This window comes from Ictidomys tridecemlineatus, chromosome 10, assembly GCF_052094955.1.
Source record: "Ictidomys tridecemlineatus isolate mIctTri1 chromosome 10, mIctTri1.hap1, whole genome shotgun sequence".
NCBI classification, from domain to species: Eukaryota; Metazoa; Chordata; class Mammalia; order Rodentia; family Sciuridae; genus Ictidomys; species Ictidomys tridecemlineatus.
The window spans coordinates 110618218-110642691 of record NC_135486.1 but is presented as its reverse complement, the minus strand read 5'-3'; the positions used below and the strand labels follow the sequence as shown (position 1 = coordinate 110642691).

Below are 24474 nucleotides of genomic sequence, written 5' to 3'. Positions count from 1 at the left end.
TGTCCCACACCTGTGTGGAGAGGCACCCAATGCTGGGTTTCCTTATTCACCAAAGCATGATTCTACAGCCCTATAGCAGGGTACATATAGGCTTGAGGGTGCTGCTGCCACAAAACTGGGATATCACTGCTTCTATCAAGGGACAACAATAAGGACCTGGTAAGACATCACCAAGGTCCCTGTGGGACTGGCTACACCAGAGGCATCTCTAATAGGGGTGCTAAAAGTTATCCTGTTGCTAAGATAAGAGGGAGTCTTGCATGGGGTTCCCATTCTCGTTTCGCCTACTGACAGCCAATTTCTTATGATTACCCTTTCACGAGTCATATAATCTAATACGTCTATATTCTCACATTCTATGTCATAAACATCTCAGCCAACCCCCCAGTACCCCCCCACACCATTAGAAACTGTAAAACATTATGCAAACCTATTGACTATATGATAGAAGATAACCGAAATCATTCTTTCTAATTATAGCAACAAAACTGTAAATGTAAAAATAGAAGCTAACTGATCTATGGCTGCACATTGGGTACTTGAGTGCTGTAATACTGATCTCCCCCTTAAAGGTGAGTTATTAATGACCTGCAGGGACACTATAAGACAATAGGGAAGAAGCTGTAATACCTCAAATCTACACTTCAAGAGAAGAAGACACATGACAGACATCATGAAAATACTAGGGAGGAAAGTGCCCCAAACAAACCAAAATACAACAATAGAATCCATAGATAGCAAAGTAGATGAAATGTCAGAGAAGGAGTTCAGAATATACATAACTAAAAGGATCTGGGACTTAAAGAATGACCTAAGTGAACAGATACAGGCAAAAACTGATCACTCCAACAAAGAGATAAGAGAACAAATAAGGGTAGCAAGAGATTACTTCAAGAAAGAGATAGAGATTCTGAAAAAACAAATAGAAATTCTTGAAATGAAAGAAACAATAAGCCCCCCCCAAAAAAAACTCAATAGAAAACATCACCAACAGACTAGATCACTTGTAAGACAGAACCTCAGACAAAATATACAACCTTGAAAATAAAGTTGACCTCACAGTGAAGATCGTAAGAAACCATGAACAGAATATCCAAGAATTATAGGATACCATCAAAAGACCAATTTTAAGATTTATTGGGATAGAGGAAGGTTCAGAGATTCAAACCAAAGAAATGTACAATCTCTTCAATGAAATAATATCAGAAAATTTCCCAAGCATGAAGAGTTAATTGGAAAATCAAATACAAGAGGCCTATAGGACACCAAATATACAAAATTACAACAGATCAAACACCCCCAGCCCTCTATAGGCCATTCTTAGCTTCTTTAGGTCCACTCATGGCACCAAATATCTTAGATCAAGTTCAAGTTCTCTACAGTACAGCCTGAGACAGGGCTTCAGAGTCAATAACTAATGGAGGGCATAGTCCTCAAGAAAAGCCCTTGAAGAAGGAGGAAAAGAGCCAAGTATGGATGTGGCTTAAAGTTGACTCGGTCTGATCCTCAAAGAAGGTTCTGGAGCATAAAGTACACCATTAAGTTTCCCCATTCAGGCAAGGGAATCCACCTTTTGTACCCCAAATCAATCAATCAGTGGCTAGGGGTGTGGAGGGGAAAACTCCTGATTGAAGCAGCTCCCATCTTCTGAGGACAAATCCCCAGTATCTGGAGCAGATCTGTGAGCACTTAGCAGCTAATAAACAGAACAGCTGAGTGGTAGGTGACAGTGTAGCCAAGGGGTCTAGACAGGACACCACCATGTGCCACACATCCAATTAACAATACTTAGTGGGTACTTATTGTGCACCAGGCAAAATCAGCAGAAGTACTCTTGCCCTTTCTGGCAAACAGGTTCAAGTCAATGTTCTTATCCATGTCATAACAAGACATTCCCACACTGCAGAGCTAACCAACCATGTTACTTTCTGTTCCTTGTTACTATTTTTCAATTCCAGCTGCAACGTAAACTCATTCTACGTGTCATCACCCTATCTATAGGGGAGATCTATTCCCAGGGTAGCTAGGATTGACACACACATTGCTTGGGCCAAGGTTTTTAATTCAACTTGGATTTAGCTGTCCTTTTCTTGTAATATAATATAAACCATCTATAGTTCTGCCTTCTCAATCACCCAAAGGTTTCTCTCCCATACCATAATATGTTCTTGGCCAGCACTGTCTCTCATAAACTTAAAATTTAACTCCTCTAGCTAATCTTGTTGTCAGTAGAATCAAAACTAATGTTAGTGTTTCATGGAGAAATTGTAATAAGGTAGTAGGAACACATCCCATCCAGCCTCGGAACCCCAATCTGCCAAAACAGAGATACCTTTAATCAATTTCTTTTCAAAGGGTTTAATACTCAAGATGAGAACAATGGAGTATTCTAGTGGTAGAATAATAATTTCTAGAAAAGGTTCATTGCTGAGGTACCAAACAGATATCATGCTAGAGAGTTCTTTCTTTCACTGCACTCTTCCCTGAATAGATATACGGTCAAACAAGGCCAAAACTACAAATAAAGCTTATTTCTACTGCATTCATGAGGCTTTTCCAAGTGTCAATATTCTGAGTCTCAAATAGACTGTCATCTAAAGGCTTATCCTTCATTGGGTGTCTTCAGAGATTCTTTTTGTCTACTTTCAAGCATGAGGATGCTAATCAAAGTGCTGCTCAATGGGAAGAACAAACAGGGATTTCTTTATTGTGATGCTCCTGGTTCCTAAAGCCAAGTTCTAACTGAAGGATTTAACACACCCATAGGTTTGATGGTTACACTGGAGAAATGCTTGACATCATTACCACACTCATTATAGTAGTTAAGGTTTCTCTTCAGGAAGGCTGTTGGGCTAAACAGCAAAAGTTGGGCTGTTTTTCAACAGAAACACCTACACACTTAAGTTGTTTATGGAATCTGTCCTCTCATGGCTCCTCAGATGTTTAAAGAGGCTGCAACTCCAACTGAAACTCATTCCACATTCTTTACACTGAAAGGGTTTTTCACCAGTATGGATTCTCTGATGTTGATTAAGATGTGACTTCAAAGTGAAGACTCTTCCACATTCATTACACTGGTGGGATTTTGTGCTGGAGTAGATTTTTTGATGTTGTTTTGTGTGAGAACACTGGCCAACATTTTCTCTACATATATCACATTTATGGATTTTCTCTGCAGTATGAGTTCTGTAATGCTGAATAAGGTCTGAACTGTAATTAAAAGCTCTTCCACATATATCACACTTATAAGGCTGCTCTTGTAACTCAATCTTCTTATCTTCAATCACTGTCAAGTTCCAACTATATGCTTCCTCACAAATGCCATTTTTTTCATTTTTCTGACCCATGTGGAGCACTTGATGTTCAATTAGGCTAACATACTGGAAAAAGATCTCCCCACACTCATGACACTGATGGGATTTCTCCCTTGAGTGAAGTCGTAGATGTCCAGCAAGGTGTGACCGTCTCCCAAAGCCTTTCCCACATTCATTACACTTGAAGGGCCTCTCCCCGCTGTGCACACTCTGATGCTGAACAAGATGGGACCTCACTCTAAATGCTTTCCCACATAAATGACAAGTATAGGGTTTTTCACCAGTGTGAACTCGCTGATGTTGAGTAAGGTGCACACGCTGATTGTAACTTTTTCCACATTCGTCACACCTAAATGGTTTCTCCCCAGTGTGTATTCGTTGATGTTGAATGAGATGTGCACTCTGAATAAAGCTCTTCCCACATTCATTACATTTATGTGGTCTTTCTCCTGTAGAGGATTTTTTGTGGACATAGGAGACGTCACTACAATTCATCCTCTTTGAAGACGGTTGTCCTAAAATTTCTTTCATGGGAATTCCCTGCTTTCTATCTGCCTTGCCTTGGTGTTCATAGCCTTCTCCAAAACCTTGAACTTGAGAGGCATTCCTCTGGATTTTTTCTGATAGTTCTATATCTGCTTCTGAAAGTTCTATTTTCTTCTTAACATTCAATTTTGTATTCTTATTTCTTTTGTCATTACCTTAAAAAAAAAAACAGAAATGTCATCAATTCTTTTACAAAACAAAAAATAACAGGAAAAAAGAGGATAATCAGATGAAATTATGATGTAATAGGTGTAACAAAGGGGGGTACATGTAGATACTTAATGCCAATAGGAATAAAAATAGAAAACTGCTCAATGTTGTGGTACATGCCTATAATCCCAGCAACTCAGGAGGCTGAAGCAGGGGGGTTGCAAGTTCAAAGCTAAACTGGGCAACTCAGTGAGACACTGTCTCAAAGGAAAAAATAAAAGGGCTCAGAATAAAGCTCAGAGGTAGAGGATCCACTGGATTCAATGCCCAGTACCACACAGACAAAAAAAAAAAAAGAAAAGGAAAAAAAAAAACTCTCTGCTTATTCATCTTGTTAAAAAAATATTTTAAGGCTGGGAATAGTGGCACATACCTATAATCCCAGCAACCTGGGAGGTTAAAACAGTAGGATGACAAGTTAGAGGCCAGACTGGGAAACTTAGAGAGACCCTGTCTCAAAATTAAACTGGGGATATAGCTCAGAGTTATGGCATTCCTGGATTCAATCCCCAATAAAAAACAAACAAATAGGACTGGGATTGTAGCTCAGCAGTAGAGTGCTCTCCTAGCACAGGCAGGAACCAGGTTTGAACCTCAGCACCACATAAAAATAAAGGAATTGTGTTGTGTCCATCTACACCTAAAAAATAAATAAAATTTTAAAAATAAATAAATAAATAAACAAACAAAAAATAATACTATGGTAAAAAATTAATAAAACTGAAACTCACATGTGGTACAATTGTTTTAAGAAGCAATTTGGGAGGCTAGGGTTGTAGCTCATTGGTAGAGTGCTTGCCTTGTATGCATGAGGCCCTGGATTCGATCCTCAAAACCACATAAAAATAAAGATACTGTGTCCATCTACAGCTAAAAAATATATTTTAAAAAAAAAAAGAAGCAATTTGGGGCTGGGCACTATGGCATACACCTATAATCCCAGAGGCTCAGAAGACTGAGACAGGAGGACTGCCAGTTCAAAGCTAGGCTCAGCAAAAGTGAGGCGATAAGCAACTCAGTGAGATCCTGTCTCTAAATAAAATACAAAAAATAGGGCTGGGGATATGGATCTGTCATTGAGTGCTTGCTTAGCATGTACAAGGACCAAGATTCTCTCCCAGCACTGCTTAGGAAAAAAAAAACGAAGAAGCAATTTGGTGATATGTATACAAGGCAAGCACTCTACCACTAAGCTACAACCCCAGCCTCCCAAATCAAGAGCCATAGAAATATATTTTGTCTTTTGATTACTAATTCACGTCTATGATCTATAATAAGGAAATAATCCTAAATACAGGAAAATTCACAGATATAACACAATTATTAGGACAAAGAAGAAGATATTAGAAGCTTAACTATTGAGGAACAGTTAGATAAATTATAATGTCAACAATGGCAGGTTGTCAAAAATAAACAGGAGGGCTAAGCAACACTGGATATTGTATATGTCTAATAATTATATCCTGTGAGTACAACTATGTAAAATAGACTGATGAAAAATAGAGAAGGAAACACACTAAATAATAACAGTTCTCTTGATTAGGATGGTGGGATTATGCGGGTAATTTTTTTTCTACCTCCTACTTTCCTCCAAACTTCCTACACAACTGTTATTTTATCATTTTAAAATAAAATGAGTGAAATGACTAAACTGCAAGAAGGGGAAACCAACAAAGAATCATGTAAGAGAACCAAAATCCTCATTTACTACAATATAAAGTCCACAGATAATGTCTGTGCATGAGTCAAGCGATAGCGGTATTAGTATGCAAAATGGAATTATCAAAGAAACTGGTAAGACCTGGAGCAGATAAATGTAGGGAAAGGTGAGTTATTCAGTAGTGGGTTTTGCCTGTCAACTTGATAATTTAAGTTTAAATAAGAATAAAAAACTATTCATCTTTGCCCCTTCCTACTGTTCCCAGTATCACAATCTATCTGCCCTGTGGTAACAAGTTCATAAAACAATTTTTGCCTCCATTTATTCCCCAAGTACAAAATCCTCACACATACATCTTTGGGATTTCTCTCTGAAGTGGCGTTTCAGGTGTTCGATCAGGTGTGAATGGCGGCCGAAGTTCTTCCCGCATTCGTTACACCCATAGGGCCTCTCGCCACTGTGGACGCTATGGTGCTGCACAAGATGGGAGCTCACCCGGAAAGCCTTGCCGCACACCTGACACTTATAGGGTTTCTCGCCAGTGTGGACCCTCTGGTGCTGCGTGAGGTGCACGCGCTGATTATAGCTTTTCCCACATTCACCACACTTAAATGGTTTTTCTCCAGTGTGGATTCGTCGATGCTGAATAAAGTTTGAAGCTTGAAGGAAAAATTTCCCACAATCGGTACATCTGTGGCCCCTCTCACCATTTGTGTTCTGCTTACGGTTAATGGCTGTGCTGACACCAAGTTCTCTTTTCTGGGAAGGATTCTGTCTGGATTTCCCCACAGTGGGGTTTACCTGCCACCTCTGTACCATTCCTTTAAGGTCACTAACTTCGGCAAACTCTTGACTCTGGGGTGCATTCCTTTCAGGGCTTCCTGATGCCATCCAATGGGTGTCTGCTTCATCAGAAATCTGCTTTACTATGAGCTCCATATCATTGTCCCTGGACTCATAATCTGAAATAAGACAAGGAAAATGGGGGAGATTAGCTATTCCTTGCATTAGAAGAAATGACTGAGGGATACTGGATAATTAAGTGAAACCCATACATCTAGAAATGCATGACTTTGTAAAATGACCTGCCAATACAAGGACAGAATAAAGAATAGCCAAGCAGAAAACTGAGACAGGGGAGTAAACCGAAGAGTTGGCAAGAATGGTTCAAAGATGAGACTGGAGAGCAGTCGTTCTAGTCATTAATGAAGAGGAGAGCTTCTTGGTATGATACACAGAGGAACTATTTGTGAACACCTGTGCACTACTAAGTAAAATAGTCTTAATAAAGATTTGACTTGGGTTATGCAGCTAATCCAGTCTTTACTTTCCTCTTCCTCTGAATTCACAGCTTGAAGAAGAAAGGTGAACTTTCTAGTTTTTCCAATTTCCAAAGGATTTCAGTGTGGTAGGAATTAGTCTAAAGAAAAAAAGAAATTCTTTCTATAATTAAGTACCTACTGCTTTTAAGAGCTAGGTTAACATACAGTAGTCACTGATAAATATATCATGTTTAAATGACTACAGCCCGTTCCCTTGTGACATTGTATCAGCAACTGATATTTTACTAAAAGACTGAAGATTAATATAGTTGGCAAAGACAAATCTTTAGTAAATAACAAAAATCAGGCAATATTATTTTTTAAATGCTAGGGAGATCATGGCCTATTGAGAATTTTCTAATAAAATTTCTTGTGAAAAGAATTTTCAATATTACATAATAATGGTAATAAGAAGTAACATTTAGCTAGGCACAGAGGCACACACGGTATTGCAGCGACTTGAGAGGCTGAGGCAGGAGTTTCAAGCCAGCCTCAGCAACTCAGCAAAGCCTAATCAACTAGGCAAGACCCTGTCTTAAAAAAATTTTTAAAGGGCTGGAGATGTAATTCAGTGATAAGGCACCCCTGGGTTCAAAAGCTAACATTTAACTTATTGAGTGCTTGCTGTGAGCCAGGCACTATCCTGAGTGTTTTACACTTTATGGCATAGTTAATCCTCATAATGATATTTTGAGGTAGACACTATTACTATTTTTTTTGACATAGTCAGGAGTTATAACTCTTTTACTATGAAGACATTTTAATTTACCATAGAGCTATTTTTATTTAATTTCTCTTTCTAAGGATATTTTAGCAGAGTAAACAAATATATAAACAAAAAACACTCTCATAAAACCAGACTTTTTTTTTTTGGCAGTACTAGAGATTGAATTCAGGGTTCTTGCACATGCTAGGCAAGTGATCTACCAATGAACTATGTCCCAAGGCCCAAACTAGACTTTTCACATGTTTTTCTCTCCCCCATTTAACTAATGAGATGATCCCAGGTACCACAATATTTTTTCTCTTTTATTCATATTACATATTTGTTTGGGTTTTTTTTTTTTTTTTGGTTCCAAGGATTGAACCCAGGGGTGCTTAGCCACCTGGTTTTGAACTTGCAATCTTTCAGCCTCAGCCTCCTGAGTTGTTGGGATTACAGGTGTGCACCACCACGCCTGGCTCACATATTTTATTCTTAGAATTCTCATGTTCCAAAAATCAAATATATACATGGCTTTCTTTTTGCAGGACTGAATTTGAAAAAAAAAAAAATCCACAGTGCATGTACCACCTTGGGGCTATTAACAACGGTCCCTTTCCAGGGACAGGGATGACACAGGTTGCTACACCACCTGGCTTACACACCAGCTTCTTGCCTCTTCCCCAGCCTCTTCTTAGTGTGCAGGACAAGCTTTCTGATGATTTCCCTGGCTTATCTGCATATGAAACATAGAACTTTCCCTGTTCAATGCAATCCCAGGCTACTGAGTAATGTAGTTGGGGGCTGTAGGTATATGAACACATCTAATCAGACAGACCTGGTGCTTTACGAAATCATCATCTTCAACCCCACAGTGTCCTGTTTGGCATGTTGTTTTCTAAGGCTGGCTTTTCTCCTCATTGTTCTTAGCAGCTATATCAAAACATTCCATCATAAACTTCCAGTTATATCACTGTAGTAAATAAAGGAAGCTGGGCCAGGCGCAGTGGTGCATGCCTATAATCCCAGTAGCTCGGGATTAAAGGGTGAGGCAGAAGGATTGCAAGTTCAAAGTCAGTTTTAGCGACTTAGTGAAAGTGTGTCTCAACACAAAATATAAAACAAGTTGGGGATGTGGCTCAGTGGTCAAGCACCGCTGGGTTCAAAAAAGAATAAACAATGAAAGCTGGCATGGTAACATGTGCCTAGAAGCCCAGTAACTCAGGAGAGGCTAAAGTAGGACATGAGTTTGAAGTCAACTTGGGCAGCACTGTGAAACCCCATCTCAAACACACAAAAAAACAAAACACGAATAGTGTATATTAACCTACATACGTATGTATAGAATATGTCCAGATCTGATAATAGTTTTGCCTCTGAAAGGAAAACTATTTTTCACTTTATATCCATTTTACTATTTGAATTTTTTACTATGGTGTAGTATGACCTTTTAAAATAAAAATCAACGTTATCTACTGCATTGAAACCACTACTCTACCACCTACTTACAGCCTATGCTGTCATCTCTGAACAGGGACTTTTTCTCCTATTTCAGGGAAAGTCAAAGCTACCCAGCCAAGAACTCCTTTAAATGTCCTTTACCCACATCTCTGAACTTACTGGTAGTCTCTTCTTTCCTCCTCCCTCGTCTCATAATAGAGAGATCTCTCTCTCCCTAGCCAAAGCCACCCTGTGCTCCTTCCTATACCCCGGACTTCATGCTTTCTTTAGTCCTCCCTACAGCACATTTCTGCTCTCACCCCTGTATTAAACAATGAGTTCTTTCTCAGGAGCATTGAAATATGCTTAAAACTTCTCCATACAAAATATCCATCCACTCAACCCATGTACTCTTTTAGTGATTAGGTCTCTTTCTCCTCCTCTTTAGAGACATGGTTCTTGAAGTATATATATCGTAATAGCTCTTTCAAATCCTTCTCCGTTGTAGTCTTCACAGACACTGTCTTATGTTCCCCGATCTACACCATGGAAACTACTATTTCCAAGATACATTCATTTATTTTTAAAAATCTCATTTCCAAACACAATAAACATCTTTTAAAATTCTGACTTTCTGTGATACTGTTAGAAAGCCACAGGCATGAAAATAATCAAATGTGGTCTTCTAAGAAAAGTTAAGGGGTTGGGGTTGTGACTCAGTGGTAGAGTGCTAACCTAGCACGTGCAAAAGGTCCTGGGTTCCATCCTCAGCACCACATAAAAATAAAATAAAGGTATCATGTCCAACTACAACTCAAAACTAAATTAAAAAAAATTTTAAAAAGAAAGAAAAGTTAAGAAGACGGAAACTACTGAATCTAATTTTAATTTGGAGAAGAATACTGAAGCTGTAAATATGTTGTAATGAAGCCAATGAGAAAAAGCAGATGGTAAGAAGTGAGAACTGCTTGGAGAATGATACAGGAAAGAAATACACTAAGCACCTCAAACTCTGGAACCCATGAAGTACTGATACAGTAACTGAAAAACATAAAGCAATATGAATAGACTCAAATTAGAAAATTAGACAAGTGAGCTATCAGAAATTAAAAGAGAATTTTAAAAGGCATTAAATACAACATTTTTATTATATAAATTCATTGACATAAAAGACTACTACTAAGATCCCAATAGATTAATGAACAAAGGACACATAAAAATAAATCAAACAAAAGGAAATACAAATATTAACAGCAACCAAAAAACTGTTAAAAAGAGGAGTCATTTTTATACCTTTTTGGTAAAAGCATGTGAGTGAACTAAAAATCCTTAGACAATGTAGACTGACATAATGTTTCTCAAAAGAAATCTGGCCTTGTATATGTGTTTGATCTGAAGTTCACCAGCGTGCCTGATATAGAGTGGTTCTTCTAGAAGAATGAATTTTAAAAAAGTGAAAAACCACAATCTCTAAAATGTTTGCAATAGTATTTAGCTACAGTTTATCACTGCCCCAGACAGCTAACTGAATGTTAGCTTTCAGGATCAAAACCTAGTTACAAATAGGACCTTAGAAACCAAGAAGTGATATGATGGGTAAAATGCAGATCCCAAGGTAAATATCACAGAATAGGGGTTGGTGGTCTGAGGATGGTCATGGGGGTAAACAACTAACCATCCACATATGAAAGGGAAGGAAACAGTGTTACTAAAGAATCATAAAAACCATTATAAGTTAATCAACAAAGTATGAGAAATTTTCATAAATTAGAAATATTCTGTTAAGAATTACCCAATTTATCAAAGAATAAAACTACCAAAAATTTACTTAAATTTAAACCTATTAGTTTAAACTTTATCTTGTGTGTGTGTGTGTGTGTGTGTGTGTGTGTGTGTAGTGTACTGGGGATACAACCTAGGGAACTCCACTACTAAGCTACACCCCCAACCCTTTTTTTAAAAAATTCTTTTTGATTTTTTAAGACAAGAACTCATGAAGTTGCCAAGGCTGGCCTCAAACTTAGATTCTCGGGTCTCAGCCTCCATAGTGAGTATGGTTACAGAATGACAGGTGTGCACCAACATGCCCAGTAAGCTCTTTTTTATTTTAAAAAAGCAAAAAGGATTTGCTGGATGGTAAACACTATTCCCCTAAGTACTATCAGTTTCAACTATACCCTTATGAAGGCAGAAATAACCAAAATAAACTGAATAAGAAAAAATGAGGTTTACTCTCCGGGAGAAAGAAAAAGAAAACCAACAGCAACTAAAACATACAAACATATATGTTTCTTTTTGTTCTTGTTGTTACTGGGGGTAGAACCCAAGGTCTCATGCATGCTAGGCAAGTGCTGTTCCACTTAGCTACATCCCCAGCCCTTTCCCTTTTTCCTTTTTTTCTTTTTTAAAAATAGATTTTTTTTTTTTTTTTTTAGAGAGAGTGAGAGAGAGAGAGAATTTTAACATTTATTTATTTTTTCTTAGTTCTCGGCGGACACAACATCTTTGTTGGTATGTGGTGCTGCTGAGGATCGAACCCGGGCCGCATGCATGCTAGGCGAGCGCGCTACCGCTTGAGCCACATCCCCAGCCCCTTAAAAATAGATCTTGAGGCAAGATCTCAATAAGTTGTCCAGGCTGGCCTCAAACTTGAGGTTCTCCTGCCTCAGCCTCCCAAGTAGCTGGGATTACAGGCTTATGCCACTACAACCAGCCACATATGCTTTTATAGGACGTGCTAGAAATATTCTTTACAAGACAACAAAATTAAAATTTCCTAATCCATGCAGGTAGAAATAAGTCTTACCCATAGAAGTAATACTCCCATAATTCTCCTTCCTGCCTTCCCTATAAAGAGACTTCTGGGACTGGTCCAAATGTTCCCATTCCTCCAGGATGAAGGACACAGCCACATCAGCCACGTCTTCAATTTTCACCAACTTCTGAAACAGGAGATCTCTGCTAAATTCCCAGTCCCTATGTTCAAATCTGGAGTGAGGGGAAAAACTGGGAGCATTAAGGAAAGAAGTCAGGGGAGGGATTCTGCTTCAGAAAGGATTGGAAAGTACTGGGAAGAAAGAAAAAGATAAAGGGAATGAAGATACCAACCCCAGATGGGTCTGGTTGCTGATTAAAGAAACAAACCTCCTGATAAAGATTTGGGAACAAGGTGACTAGTCTTTAGAGAAGAGATATGGGTCCTCACAGAGGGAGAGGGGGCTCCAGCTCACCTGGGACCCAGCTGAGAGAAGTGAGGCTGTCAGCTCCTGGCTGTCCTTCAGGGGAAGGGAAGGAACTTGGAGAACAGGAAGGGCTGAAGGAGGAGAAAAAGGTGTAAGTGAGAATCTCTGTTTCCTTCTCAAAGCCATCATGTGCCTCCTTTGCTCATGAATCTACAATGACCCCTGCCACTCCAGGCCAAATTCTTCTGCTTTGCTCTCAAGACCCTCTACATTCCGGGCCCATTCACATTTACCTTCTTTTTCCTCCTTTCCCCTCAAAACAGACTTCTTGCTCTGATCAGGGTAATCCCTGCTGGCCATTCCCCTGTAAAGGATGTTTTCCACTCTGCTTAGGTAGACCCTATTGATCTCCAAGAATAATCAGAGTTCCACATCTTCCATGCCCACAGCATTTCCTAGTGTCCAGGGCTTCACAGGGACCCCAATACATGGCAAATTCTAACTCTAGAGTCCTGGGTGGGGCCTGAGATTTTGCATTTCTAACAAGCTCCCATGTGATGCCAGTGCTGCTGTCTCTTGGACTACACTTGGATTAGCAAGGCTTCAGTTCAGTCTCTCCCCTCAAGGAATATCCACAGTTAGTTTATATTCAGTCAGGAAGTATGCATGTGGTCTATTCTGTGTTATAGAAATAAGTGGAAAAACAATTCTTGCCTTCGAAAATTTTTACCTTTGTGTGTGTTGTGTGTGTGAAATATTGGAGATTGAACCCAAGGGCACTTTTACCACTGAGCTATACATCACCAGTCCTTTCTATTTTTCATTTTGAGATGGGGTCTTGCTAAGGTACCTAGGGTAACCTGAAACCTGCGATCCTCCCGCCTCAGCCCCTCAGATGGCTGCAATTACATGGTGCACCTCTCTACAGGTCTATATTTATTATTTTTAAGTCTTCTGAAGTACAAAAGGAAATTTATTTTCTTTAACTAGGATAAAACTCTTTAGAGATCCACTGGATACTTGTACAAACCTAAGATACAGTTTAGAATCTGTGTGATCTTAGTTTTGTTATACCTTCAAATACTGTTTCATTTTATCATCCTAAGAATTAACTCATTGTTACTGATCATTACTAATTATTCTCAACAATGCCACATAAGACTGAAATAATGAGAATGGAAAAAATAAAGAAAATATTTTGGATCACAATAGAAAAATAAATCATTCTTCATTTTTCTCAAAATATTACATGTTGCATCATTCTTCAAAAAGGTAGAAAAGAAGACTGTTGATATCCATAGTTTCATTTGACACAGTTGAAAATTCCGAATTTTTCATTTACTGCCCATATCAGCAAAGAGAAGAAATTTGCAAAAGACAGTCACTATTATTAAGCAATTCAGGGGCTGGTAAATTAATTAATGAATGAATTAAGGTCTACCAAAAAAATAAAAGTCTACCAACAACTTAAAAAAAATCAATGATAAATGTATTTCTAATTTCAAAAAGGAACTATAGCATTTTCATCTAGCAAACCTTTCAAAAGGAAGGACACCACCATGTCTTTTTCTTTCTTTTTTTTTCTTTTTTTGCAGTTGTAGATGGACAGCATGCCTTTCTATTTTATTTGTTTATTTTTATGTGGTGCTAAAGATAGAACCCAGTGCCTCATAAGTGCTAGGCAAATGCTCTGCCACTGAGCTACAGCCCCAGCCCCACCATGTGGTATTTTGCAACAAGATCTTGGACCATCCCATTTTGCTAAAAGGACAGTATTGTGTGATAGTATTCTTTCATCTTTTATAAGATTTTTATGTCAAAATGTACTTGATACTGATTCAATAAAATTTCTAAAAGATTATTTCTTGCTATCTTTTGCATTTTATGTAAAATTCATGAAATGACTTAAAATATAAAAACCAAAAAGGTATTGACCCCAAATAGGACCATTTTTCCTGAGCCTCTGAAGGCTAAATGAAGTCCAAAAGGTGAAAAATACTTAGAACAGTTTCTACACAATGTACACACTACATAAGGAAGAGCTATTGCTGCTGCTGCTGCAGTTTAACCAGCATGGAATTAAAGCTGGAAGAGATTAGGGCAGTGAGGTATGTCAAAGGAAATACCTGACCACCTGTAGGAGCACAGAAGAAAGTCTAAGGTCAAACAGAGAAAACACAATCCCTTATTCACAACTCGGAAATACAACTCTAAATACCAAAGGATTGTTTTGTTATTTTTCTCTGACGGGATCTTGCTATGTTGTCCAGGCTCATCTTGAATCATGAGTTCAAGGATCCTCCTGCTTCAGCCTCCCAAAGTAGCTGGGACTACAAACATGCTCCATCATGCCCACCTCCAAAGGAATGTTTTTTCAATAAGGTAGGCATCAAATTAATTTGACAGCAAAACCTGACCTGATGTGAAGCTATTTCAAGTCTATTTAATCAACTTAATGTAAACATGCACAAATTTCACTGCAAAAATATTAATCCTGCTGATAGTGTAACATATGATATAAATCATATTACCTTGCCAAATCTGAAAAATTCTGAATCCTAAAATATATTTCACAGCAAGGGTTTCTGATTAGGGAATATGGATTTGTGGACAAATATCATAATAAATATGACAATCAGGGCCTGGGGCTGTAGCTCAGTGGTAGGGCACTGCATCGCATGTGTGAGGCACTGGGTTTGATCCTCAGCACCACATAAAAATAAATAAATATTTTGTATCCATCCACAACTAAAAAAAATTTTTTAATTATAAAAAAAATGACACTCATCTGTTCATTTTTCTTCCTTGAAATATCTAATGCAAGTAGATAAAATTGAGATGGGAGAGAGAAGAAGGGAAGAGGAAAACAAATGTTCTAAAGGTTTTTGAGAAAGCTGCTTCAAATAAGATTTCCAAGCAAATTTGCAGACAAAAATGAACATAATTGGGAACTGCAAAGCCTTTTCATAAGCATATGACAACAAAATCTATGAAGCAGAAGTAAAAAACTGCAGCAAGATGATGGTACTTTTTTAACAAACTTAGTAGATCTTTGAACAGTACCTGTACTTACTTATCATCTGCATTATAATAATATGTGTTATAGCTTTTGCGATAACTCCTTTTGGGGGGATTTTTTGGGGGCGGGAGCTAGGAACTGAACTCAGAGCCTCAAACATGCTAAGCACAGGCACTACTACTGAGCCACACTCTCAAGCCCCATTATTGTTTCTGAACAGAAGTGCTACAGTCCCAGCTATCCAAGAAGCTGTGCTTTCTCAATACCAGCCCACCCCAGGTTTCCAGACCTTCCCAACCTCAGACCCTGCTGGTTGCAGAGAAGCTATCCAACCTCTAGTCTTTTACAATGCCACCTGCCCATGTGGCCAGGGTACCCAAGCTCCAGCCATGTCTGTTCCACTGAACTTCTGAGCCTCACCATTTTCCTCCAGAATATGAGGCTTCTGTGGCTCCTGTTCAGGCTGTGTGTCCATGGCCAGGAACTGGGAATTGAAGGACTCCTGCACTGCTCCAGGTGGGACCATCTTCTGAGGAAGCACTTCAGGACATGCAACAATCTAACAACCACAACCAATCAGCACAGTTACATGTGAACAAACACAATAAAATTCCATTGGATTTTCATTTGTTCCCTTACCAAGTATTTAAAGTGTATCCACAGTGAGTCGGACATTAATTATACAATGGTATAACACAGTTTACTTGTAGAAAACTTTCAAGGAATATGTCAACACACAAATAGTTAATTACTAGTTGTGTATATGTCACACAAGGGGAGAAACATGGTGCTATGAGACACAACAGATGAGACTGGGAGGCCAGGGAAGGTTTTTCTGAGGAAACATCTCAAGGATGAGAAGAAGGCATCCAGGGAAAAGCACAGAGAAATGACCCAGGCAGTCAGAAGACTAGCAAACACCTCAGGCAGAAAGAGGATCTTTGGTACAATCTAGAAACCATAAGGAGTCCAGTGTGGGTAAAAGGTTAGTGAAGGGGAGAGATGAGAAAGGAAGTTGGAAAGATCCATTATAGGACACAGGAAATCTTACTTGGACAGACCAACACTAAGACTTAAAGCTAGTTCCTATCCAGTGTACTACAGGCCTCCACCTTTCTGCTCTTGGCCCTTGCTCAATCCTAGGGTATACACAATTACTCTGCCACAACCATTCTCTAGAATCTACCTGTTCTGAAAAATACCAGCTCAGTCCCAGTATACTGGAAGGTAACAGGATCTTGAACTAAAATTGAATTGCTATCTCCCTTTTCCCCTTCCTTAGGTTTCAGAGCACTTTAAATTTTAACCCTCCCAGCAAATATGTCATGGGTTTTACATTAAGAGGTAGCTGCAACATACCTATGGCAAATACCCACTCTGAAAGTTTGTGCATTCCTGTGAGTCCACTCAGAACAAAAGTTTAGATGGTTCCAAGTATGTCAATGGGCATCTGAGCTCCAAAGAACCAAAGTAGCCCTTGAGATCCACTGAGAACAGGAGAAAGGAACCCAAAGGAGAAAGGATGGAGTAAGAAATAAAGCTGAGGAACAAAGTTGGGATACAACAAGGCAGGTAAAGGGAAAGGCAAAGTGAGCTCTGGAGGTCCTTGGGAAAATTTCATCTATGGACCTGAAAGTACTGACTACCACTAAGAATAGATTTTCTCTGTGTCCCTTCCAAAGATAAGCTGCACATATCACAACGAGAAGGGTAAACATGCAATATGTGCTATAAATTCTCTATTTTTAAAAAATCCTTTTAAATTGTACCTTTCAATATCTATTTCTGCAAAACACACTAATGGAAGTTGTCCATTAGTGTTCCAAGTTAGATTCAGAAAAAGAATAACTGAATGTCACCATGAACCTTTACTTCATGTCGAGACTAAGCAACAGAAAGGTCTAAACGTTCCCAGCTGAAGGTTAATCTTGCAGGACAGCTGCAGGGTCTGGCTGCAGTCATCCTTCTGCTGTTACCTGAATCACAGAGAGAGTTAAACTAATCCATAAGCCCAAAGATATTCTGGAACTCTTAAGTATCCCTTACCCAGAGGTTAGGAACAATGAACTAGTACCTTATGCTTAATTGCAGTGGCTCTAAGGAATGAAGGAAATTCTTTAGCTAGCTTTCAACTCTTATAAACATGACCCCAAGATTAAGATTTTTGTTTGTTTGCTATGGAAAACAAAAAACAAAAATTAAAGTTTAGATCATGAGGCTAGCAGCAAGATAAAGGAATGGAGTTAGTTTATAAATTAGGAAAGGAAAAGAAGATAAAATAATCAGTTCTCCTTGAATTAACCATGATATAATGGAACACCAACAATAATACCAACAGGTTTTGGGGTTTGGTGGAAACTAAGTAAGTAATTCTTAAGTCCATAAGGGGAAAAGAAAACATTGAAAAAAAAAGTGGAGGGATAAGAGTAGTCCTATCAAAGCCGAGCATTTTATACAGAACTCAAATAATTAAAATATCAAAACATGAACAGCCAAGATCATTAAAAAAATGATTGAAAGACCTGAAAAGGACCCTAAACACAAGCAGAAATTTGATATGTGATAAAGGTGGCATTTTAGTTAGTTAAGAAAAAAAAGGATTACTATAAGAAAGATGCAGCGGTGCATGCCTATAATTCTTGGGAGACTGAGGACAGGAGGATCACGAGTTTTGAGACCAGTCTCAAAAAACTTAGTGAGACCCTGTCTCAAAAAGTGAAAAGGACTGGGGATGTAGCTCAGTGGCACAGCGTCCCTGGTTCAATTTCCAGTACCAAAAAAAAGATTATAAGTTGGTGGGAAAAACTTATCTAGGAAAAAATTAAGCTGCAACCATGCCATACAACGTACACAAAAATAAATTCAAGATGAAATAATCATTTAAAAGCATAAAAAAATAGTGGAAAAGAAAATGTTTTCATAATATTGTAGTGAAGAACATCTTTTTAAGTATGACATGAAACCCAGAAACCATAAAATAGACTTATTCTGACTGCATAAAAATCTTAAATCTCCTCAAGCAAAGACAAATAACAAAGTGGAAAGATAATATGTGGAAATCATATGATAGACACAATGCTTAGTATTTCTAACAAGTAAGGAACATGTAAGAAACATAAACAGATAATTTGCAAAAACAAAAAGCGATTATGATGTATGATTAACCCTTAAAAAAAAAACTCATACATGGCTGGTGGGAATATAAATTGGTATAACCTTTATGAGGGGCAATCTGCAACAGCTATCCAAATTTCAAACATACCACCAAGTCAAAAATTTGACTTCAAAGTATCCATCCTATAATTGACATATATAATATATATAATAAAATATATAGGATACTCATTTCAGAAAAGTTTGTCATAGTAAACATTAAAAATTAATCTAAAGGAACAACTTAAATGGAACAACTTAAACTCCTTAAACAGGAGTTAAATAAATTATGATACATCCATACAATGGAATATAAAAAGAGTAAGGCAGATGTATTTGCACAAATTAAGATATAGGAAAAAAGAAAGAGGAAGAAGTGTATAGACTTAACATTTGTGTGTGTTTTTAAAGCACATTATATCATATATGCCAAAATATTAATGAATATGGTATATCTCTGTAAGGATATACAAGTTTCATGTAACAATGGCTGCCTCTGGAGAGGAGAACTAGGCAGTTGGGAAATTAGGGGTGGGAGGAAAACTTACTTTTCATTATAACCTTATGTACCTTTTTGGATTTTGTATCATGTCACTCAAAAAATAAATACAATCTTAAAAATAAATAAAAATCGCTGATTGTCTTCTACAGGTTAACACACTGGATATTGCTTCTCTTTGCTGGAGTGGCAGGAAATCTCCACAGTGTACCTAATCCCAGGAGAACAAAAGAATATGAATGAAGCACCACAGGGCTAAAAATCTCACCCCTGCTTAGCAGTTCCTTAACTCTTTCCTCTCCTTCCTCACTGTTCCTGCCTCTTCTTCCACTCACCTGTTGCCTGCGTTCCTCAAGCTCTCTCTGTATACTTTCTATCACAGCCACAGCCTCTTCGCCACTTTCAGGATGATGTTCTCTCACCCAGGCCTGGAACTCTTCTGGCAAGATGGTCAGGAACTGCTCCAGCACCAACAGCTCCAGGATCTGCTCCTTGGTGTGCAACTCGGGCCTCAGCCATTCACAGCAGAGTACCCGGAGTTGACTGAGAGCCTCGCGTGGACCTGATGCCTCATGGTACTGGAAATGCCTAAACCGCTGGTAAAAAGTCTCAAACGGTGGCGGATTGTACTCCTGCATCCAGGTGCAGTCTTCTTCTTCCACCTTCACTATTAGAAGGTCTTCCTGTTCCGGTGAAGTCTCAGCTGGAGGATCTAAGTCTATAACTTCCCGGGATTCTGTCATTATCATTCCAACTCAGAGGGAATTCTCTCGAGGCTGGCTGTGTTACTCTGACCCAATTTGTCTTCTGAAGAGCACTTTCAGTAGTGTGCAACCTACTGATATATATCGGGAATCATTATTAGCAAAGAGAGACGGCAAAGACGTTCTATACAAAAACTAAAGATGACCCCTCAACGAAGTAATTTACTTAAAAATATGGACTGCAAGGCAGCCGCCACTCCATCTCCAGAAGATTATCAAGAGATTACCTCCAAGATTTAAAAAAAGTAATGAACACTCATTAAAATTTCACATCAGTCTCAATCTAAGACACAATTTTAGAGGCAAAAATACTTGACAGTTCCTATAAATAATGAGACAAAACTTACTATTACAGATGGAGCCCTTCCTTCTCTCAACCTTAAATCAAACTTAAGTCAGAATGGGGGTGAAAAACATTAAAATGTTCATAACTGGTTCTGTCCATCAAGCCACAAGAGCTTGACAGACAACTGAAGACTTCATTGGTCCAGAAGAGATATGGTATAAGGTAAAGATTTGGACCTAAATTCCTCTGAAACGCTCCTGACCCCACGACACAGAGACAGCCCGGTCAAGGTTAGGGACAGATCCCCCGTCCGAATACAAAAGCCCTACTCCCTCCCCTCAAGTCGCCAGTCCCAATTAGCTCTCCAGGAAGATCATTCTCCCTGCAGCCAAGATTTGGAAGACCGGGAATCGTACAAAACAGGAGAACACTGATGCTGACACTTCCTCACCGGAAGTAAGCAAGTCCAAGCTTAAGCCATAAATCCCACCCACGAGAGCACTTCCGAGGCCTCTCTAGGAATCCCGGAGGTCCTCGCCTCGCAGCGGGTGGGGTGGGGGGGTGCCGCCCCTGGCCCCGCCCCAGAGGGGGAGAGAACCAATCGACACCGAGATAGGGCGCGGCCGGACCCCCAGCCCACCGCCCACAACCTGGACCTCCCTAGGCCTCAGGGGTGCAAATACAAAGTTACCAGAGTCAGCAAGGAAACCTAATCACCCTCTTCCCAACCCCACAGCACAGCCAAGAAACAGCCGAGCTCCTCCCCCTTTCTTGGAGTGAGGACAAGAGGCGGGGCATCAAGGGTTAGGCAACAGTTGCCGGCGCCTGATTGGCCGCGGTCCTGGCGCCTCCCCACCCCCAACGCTCTGCGCCCCAATTCGAAGTAGATCCGTATCTATCTTTCTGCGAGTCCGTAAGCCTCGGACATCTTATACTTTGAGCACTTTAGGTTTTATTCACCCAAATTCTCATCCTTCCCTTTCCAAACACACCCACCTCTTTACTGCCACAGTCGGCTCACTGGGCCGAAGTCTCCAACGTCACACCCGCAATTCGCCAGCGCGAAAGGCTCTTGGGACTACATCTCCCAGGAAGCCTCGCGCGGGCTACACCAGCTAACCAATAGGGCCACGACTCGACTTCTAGCCTCGTTCTCGCGGGCCTATCAGAAAGCAGTAGGGCGGGTGGCGTGTCCGCTGGCGCCCGTCTGGAAGACTAGTGGAGCTGCCGGGTGCCGATTGGCCTTAGGGGTCGGGAGAGCAAAACTTGCAAAGGCCATTGTTTACTCAGGAGTTCCCTAGCTCGAGCTCAGGAGATTTAATAATCTCTCACTTTTAAGTGCCCGTTTTCAAAGCTGTCGGACAGACACGACAGATTCACTTATCGCCACTCTTTGGGGCTCAAACGGCTCTGGAACTGCAGCTTCTGCCAACAGATGGAGAGGATATTTAGAAGTTAAAGGACACTTTCCAGACCACTCAAAATCTCATGCGTGATAGATTGCTTCCTATTTAAGACCAAGACCCTGGTGAAAGTCCGCAATGTATTTTGCGTGTAAGTTGACATTTAAAAATAAAAATAGAATCTACGAAGGAGTGTGGTGTAGGATTTTGCAGCTGGGGCTTAATTTTGGTGCTTTTATTCAGTTGACTTAATGTATGTAAAATTTGTCTAAGATGGATATCCATTTTTTCCAAGAAACCTACCTCAATTTGAGTGGCTTCGAAATGTTCTCCCCTTTTTGCGGGGCGGGGGCAGGAGCATTCCGCCACTGAGCCATATCTCCAGCCCTATTTTGTATTTTATTTATAGACAGGGTCTCATTGACTTGCTTAGCACCTGGCTTTTGGTGAGGTTGGCCTTGAACTCGTGATTCTCCAGCCCGGCTGGGATTGCAGGAGTGTGCCACTGCGCTCTGCTGACCTTTACATTTTTAAAATGTCATTTATTTCTTAAAGTAGGGAATGGATTTGCATGAGCCAAAATTCAAGTCATTGTTTGTTTGTTTGTTTATTTATTTATTTTTGTACCGGGGATTGAACCCAGGGGTTGCTTAACCAGTGAGCCACATCCGCAACCCTTTTAATTTTTCATTTTGAGACACTCTTTTGTATGATCCTCCAAAATCAAACATTATTTTCAATAATTATAATCCTGTTCCATACTTGTTTTAGATATTAGAACAATAAGGCTTATAATCCTTAGAGGACTTTTCCAAAACCATATCTGGACCTTTTGGCCAAAGAAGATCCAAGTTGTCTCAGTTCTAGCCCAAGGTTTACTGTACTAAGTTACTGACAGTTGAAGAAAATAAATCTACAAGTTGCCCCTAAGGTAAAGATTTGGTGTAAAAAGTTCAAATCAATATAAATAGGAAAAAGGAAAAGTAAGGGTTAGGATTGTGGCTCAGTGATTGAGTGCTTGGTTAGCATGTGTGAGGTATTGGGTTTGATTCTCAGCACCACATATAAATAAAATAAAAGATCCATCAACAACTAAAAGATATTTTAAAGAAAAGTAAAAATAATGGAAGAAAAGACTAGAGCATTAGGTATTGCTATCCTGTTCTAATACCAGTTCTGCCACTTAGTAACTGAAAACTTTGAGTAAATTATTTTTCTCTGGTTCTCAGTTAACTGCACTCCCAGAGTGTTTCTTTGTGAGGATTGAGATACAGCTCTTCAAACTTCTTAGCACATAATAAGCACTTGATAAGTGTTGGGGTCATCATGAATCATATAAATAGCAGTACACAAAGGCTCCATGACATAGAAATGAGGAAGTCTGGGGAGTTTTCCAGTGATCATTCTCTGGGATAGGAGGGCAAATTGCTGACTGTTCTAAATTCTTTCTTATTTTACCCTAGATTATCATCTCACATTTGCTCCTTTTGAACCTGGAGCCTTCTCAGAAATTTAGATAACAGACCTATACAGGGCATATTCTTATGGATTGAATTGTGTCCCCCAAAATTCACATGTTGGAGTCTTAACTCACAGTAACTAAGAAGATGACCATATTTGGAGATAGGGTCTTTACCAAGTTGAAAATGAGGTCATTAGGGTGGGGTCCTAATTGGTTATTACTGTTGTCTTATAAAAAAGGGAAATTTGGAGACAGACCATGCCTGCAGGTAGAACGACATGTGAAGATGGAGTCAGAGTGGGATGATGCTTTTGCATTTAGCCAAAGAACACGGAAGAGTGACACCAACCACTAGAAGCTGGGGTGAACTAAGAGCAGATTCTTCCTCTCAGCCCTTGGAAGGAAACACTCTGCCAACAACTTGATATCACACTTCTAGATTCCCGAACTGAGATGATAAATTTCTTAAACCACCCAGTTTGTAGGAATTGTTAAGACATCCCCATCACCCCCTATTCCATCCCCTGCTCTCACTTCATTCAGCACCCTGAAGGAGGGAGGAGTTCTGTTACTCTGCTAGAGCTTCAAAGGTCTTAGATGCTCAAGAAATATTTACTGGGCACTTGGTGACTGAAAGGCCACAGTGTGCCCTGTACTGTTAGGAGGTGCAGTGACATGTACCAATAATAACAGGCCAGGTCAACTTGTCACTTTCCGGAGAGCAGAAGCACAGCAGTCAACTCGCCACTACCCACTGGTCCAGGAGATTGAACCCAGGGCCTTGCACATGCTAGGCAAACACCCTGCCACTGAGCTACATTTTCAGTCCTTGGATAGGTTTCTTGAATAGATGAATGAATAAATGAACCAAATACCTTGGGCGAAGAAATCGCTTTGGGGGGAGAAAAATTACAATAACTGAACATGTATCAGTGGAAAGTGCTCAGTTCTGGAGTTTGAAATGGGCATGTTGGTCTCATTCATCGAGCCACAAGTCTGTTGATTATCAGGCAAGACATGACTTCTTCCAGCCAGTTTCCTCATCTTTGAGAGAATCAAAGGCCATAACATGTGACGTACACAGAAGCAGTTAAAGTTCTTTTTTGTTTTCTCTCAACTCTGACAGTTCCTGTGAAAGAACCCCCGTCCAATGAAAGACACCCCCCCCATCTCTGTCCAAGGAGAATCACACGAAACACTGGCTGCAAAAGCAAGAGGTTTATTGGGACACAGGCGCCTGCGGGTGCCCAGCAGAACCTCAGCCGGAGCTTTGGTGAACTGGCACACCGGGCTTGGGGATACAGAGATTTTTATAGGGTTTAGGGCAGGTTTCGCGCAGTGGGAAGCAACAGGTTTCTCATTGGTTTCTTTAAATCTAGCATATAGGCCACCTAGGAAGTACAGGTCTGCATTCCAAAAACCACAGGTCTGCATTCTATTCTTTCTGTTTCTGCTTATCTGTTCCTGTTTATTCATGCATGCCTCAGGATGCGGGTGCTCTGTCCTTTCTC

At 39.7% G+C, this 24474-nt stretch overlaps 1 protein-coding gene across 10 annotated transcripts; it reads right to left on the bottom strand.

The window, feature by feature from the left end:
• Positions 1 to 2342: 2342 nt before the first annotated feature.
• Zkscan5 (zinc finger with KRAB and SCAN domains 5) lies at positions 2343 to 21216 on the bottom strand. 10 transcript variants are annotated; one of them, XM_005339747.5, is made up of 7 exons: positions 21095 to 21216; positions 19384 to 19883; positions 15817 to 15955; positions 12426 to 12508; positions 12002 to 12137; positions 6084 to 6692; positions 2343 to 4015 (listed from the first exon to the last, which is right to left on the bottom strand). In XM_005339747.5, the coding sequence occupies exons 2-7, from the start codon at positions 19795 to 19797 to the stop codon at positions 2892 to 2894; spliced, it is 2505 nt and encodes an 834-aa protein (XP_005339804.2). In that variant the 5' UTR covers positions 19798 to 19883; positions 21095 to 21216; the 3' UTR covers positions 2343 to 2891. The 10 variants fall into 10 exon arrangements, with proteins under 10 accessions (XP_005339804.2, XP_021575393.2, XP_021575392.2 ...); XM_021719718.3 differs by having other exon boundaries at positions 12002 to 12134; XM_021719717.3 differs by having other exon boundaries at positions 19384 to 19886; positions 21095 to 21198.
• Positions 21217 to 24474: the final 3258 nt, after the last annotated feature.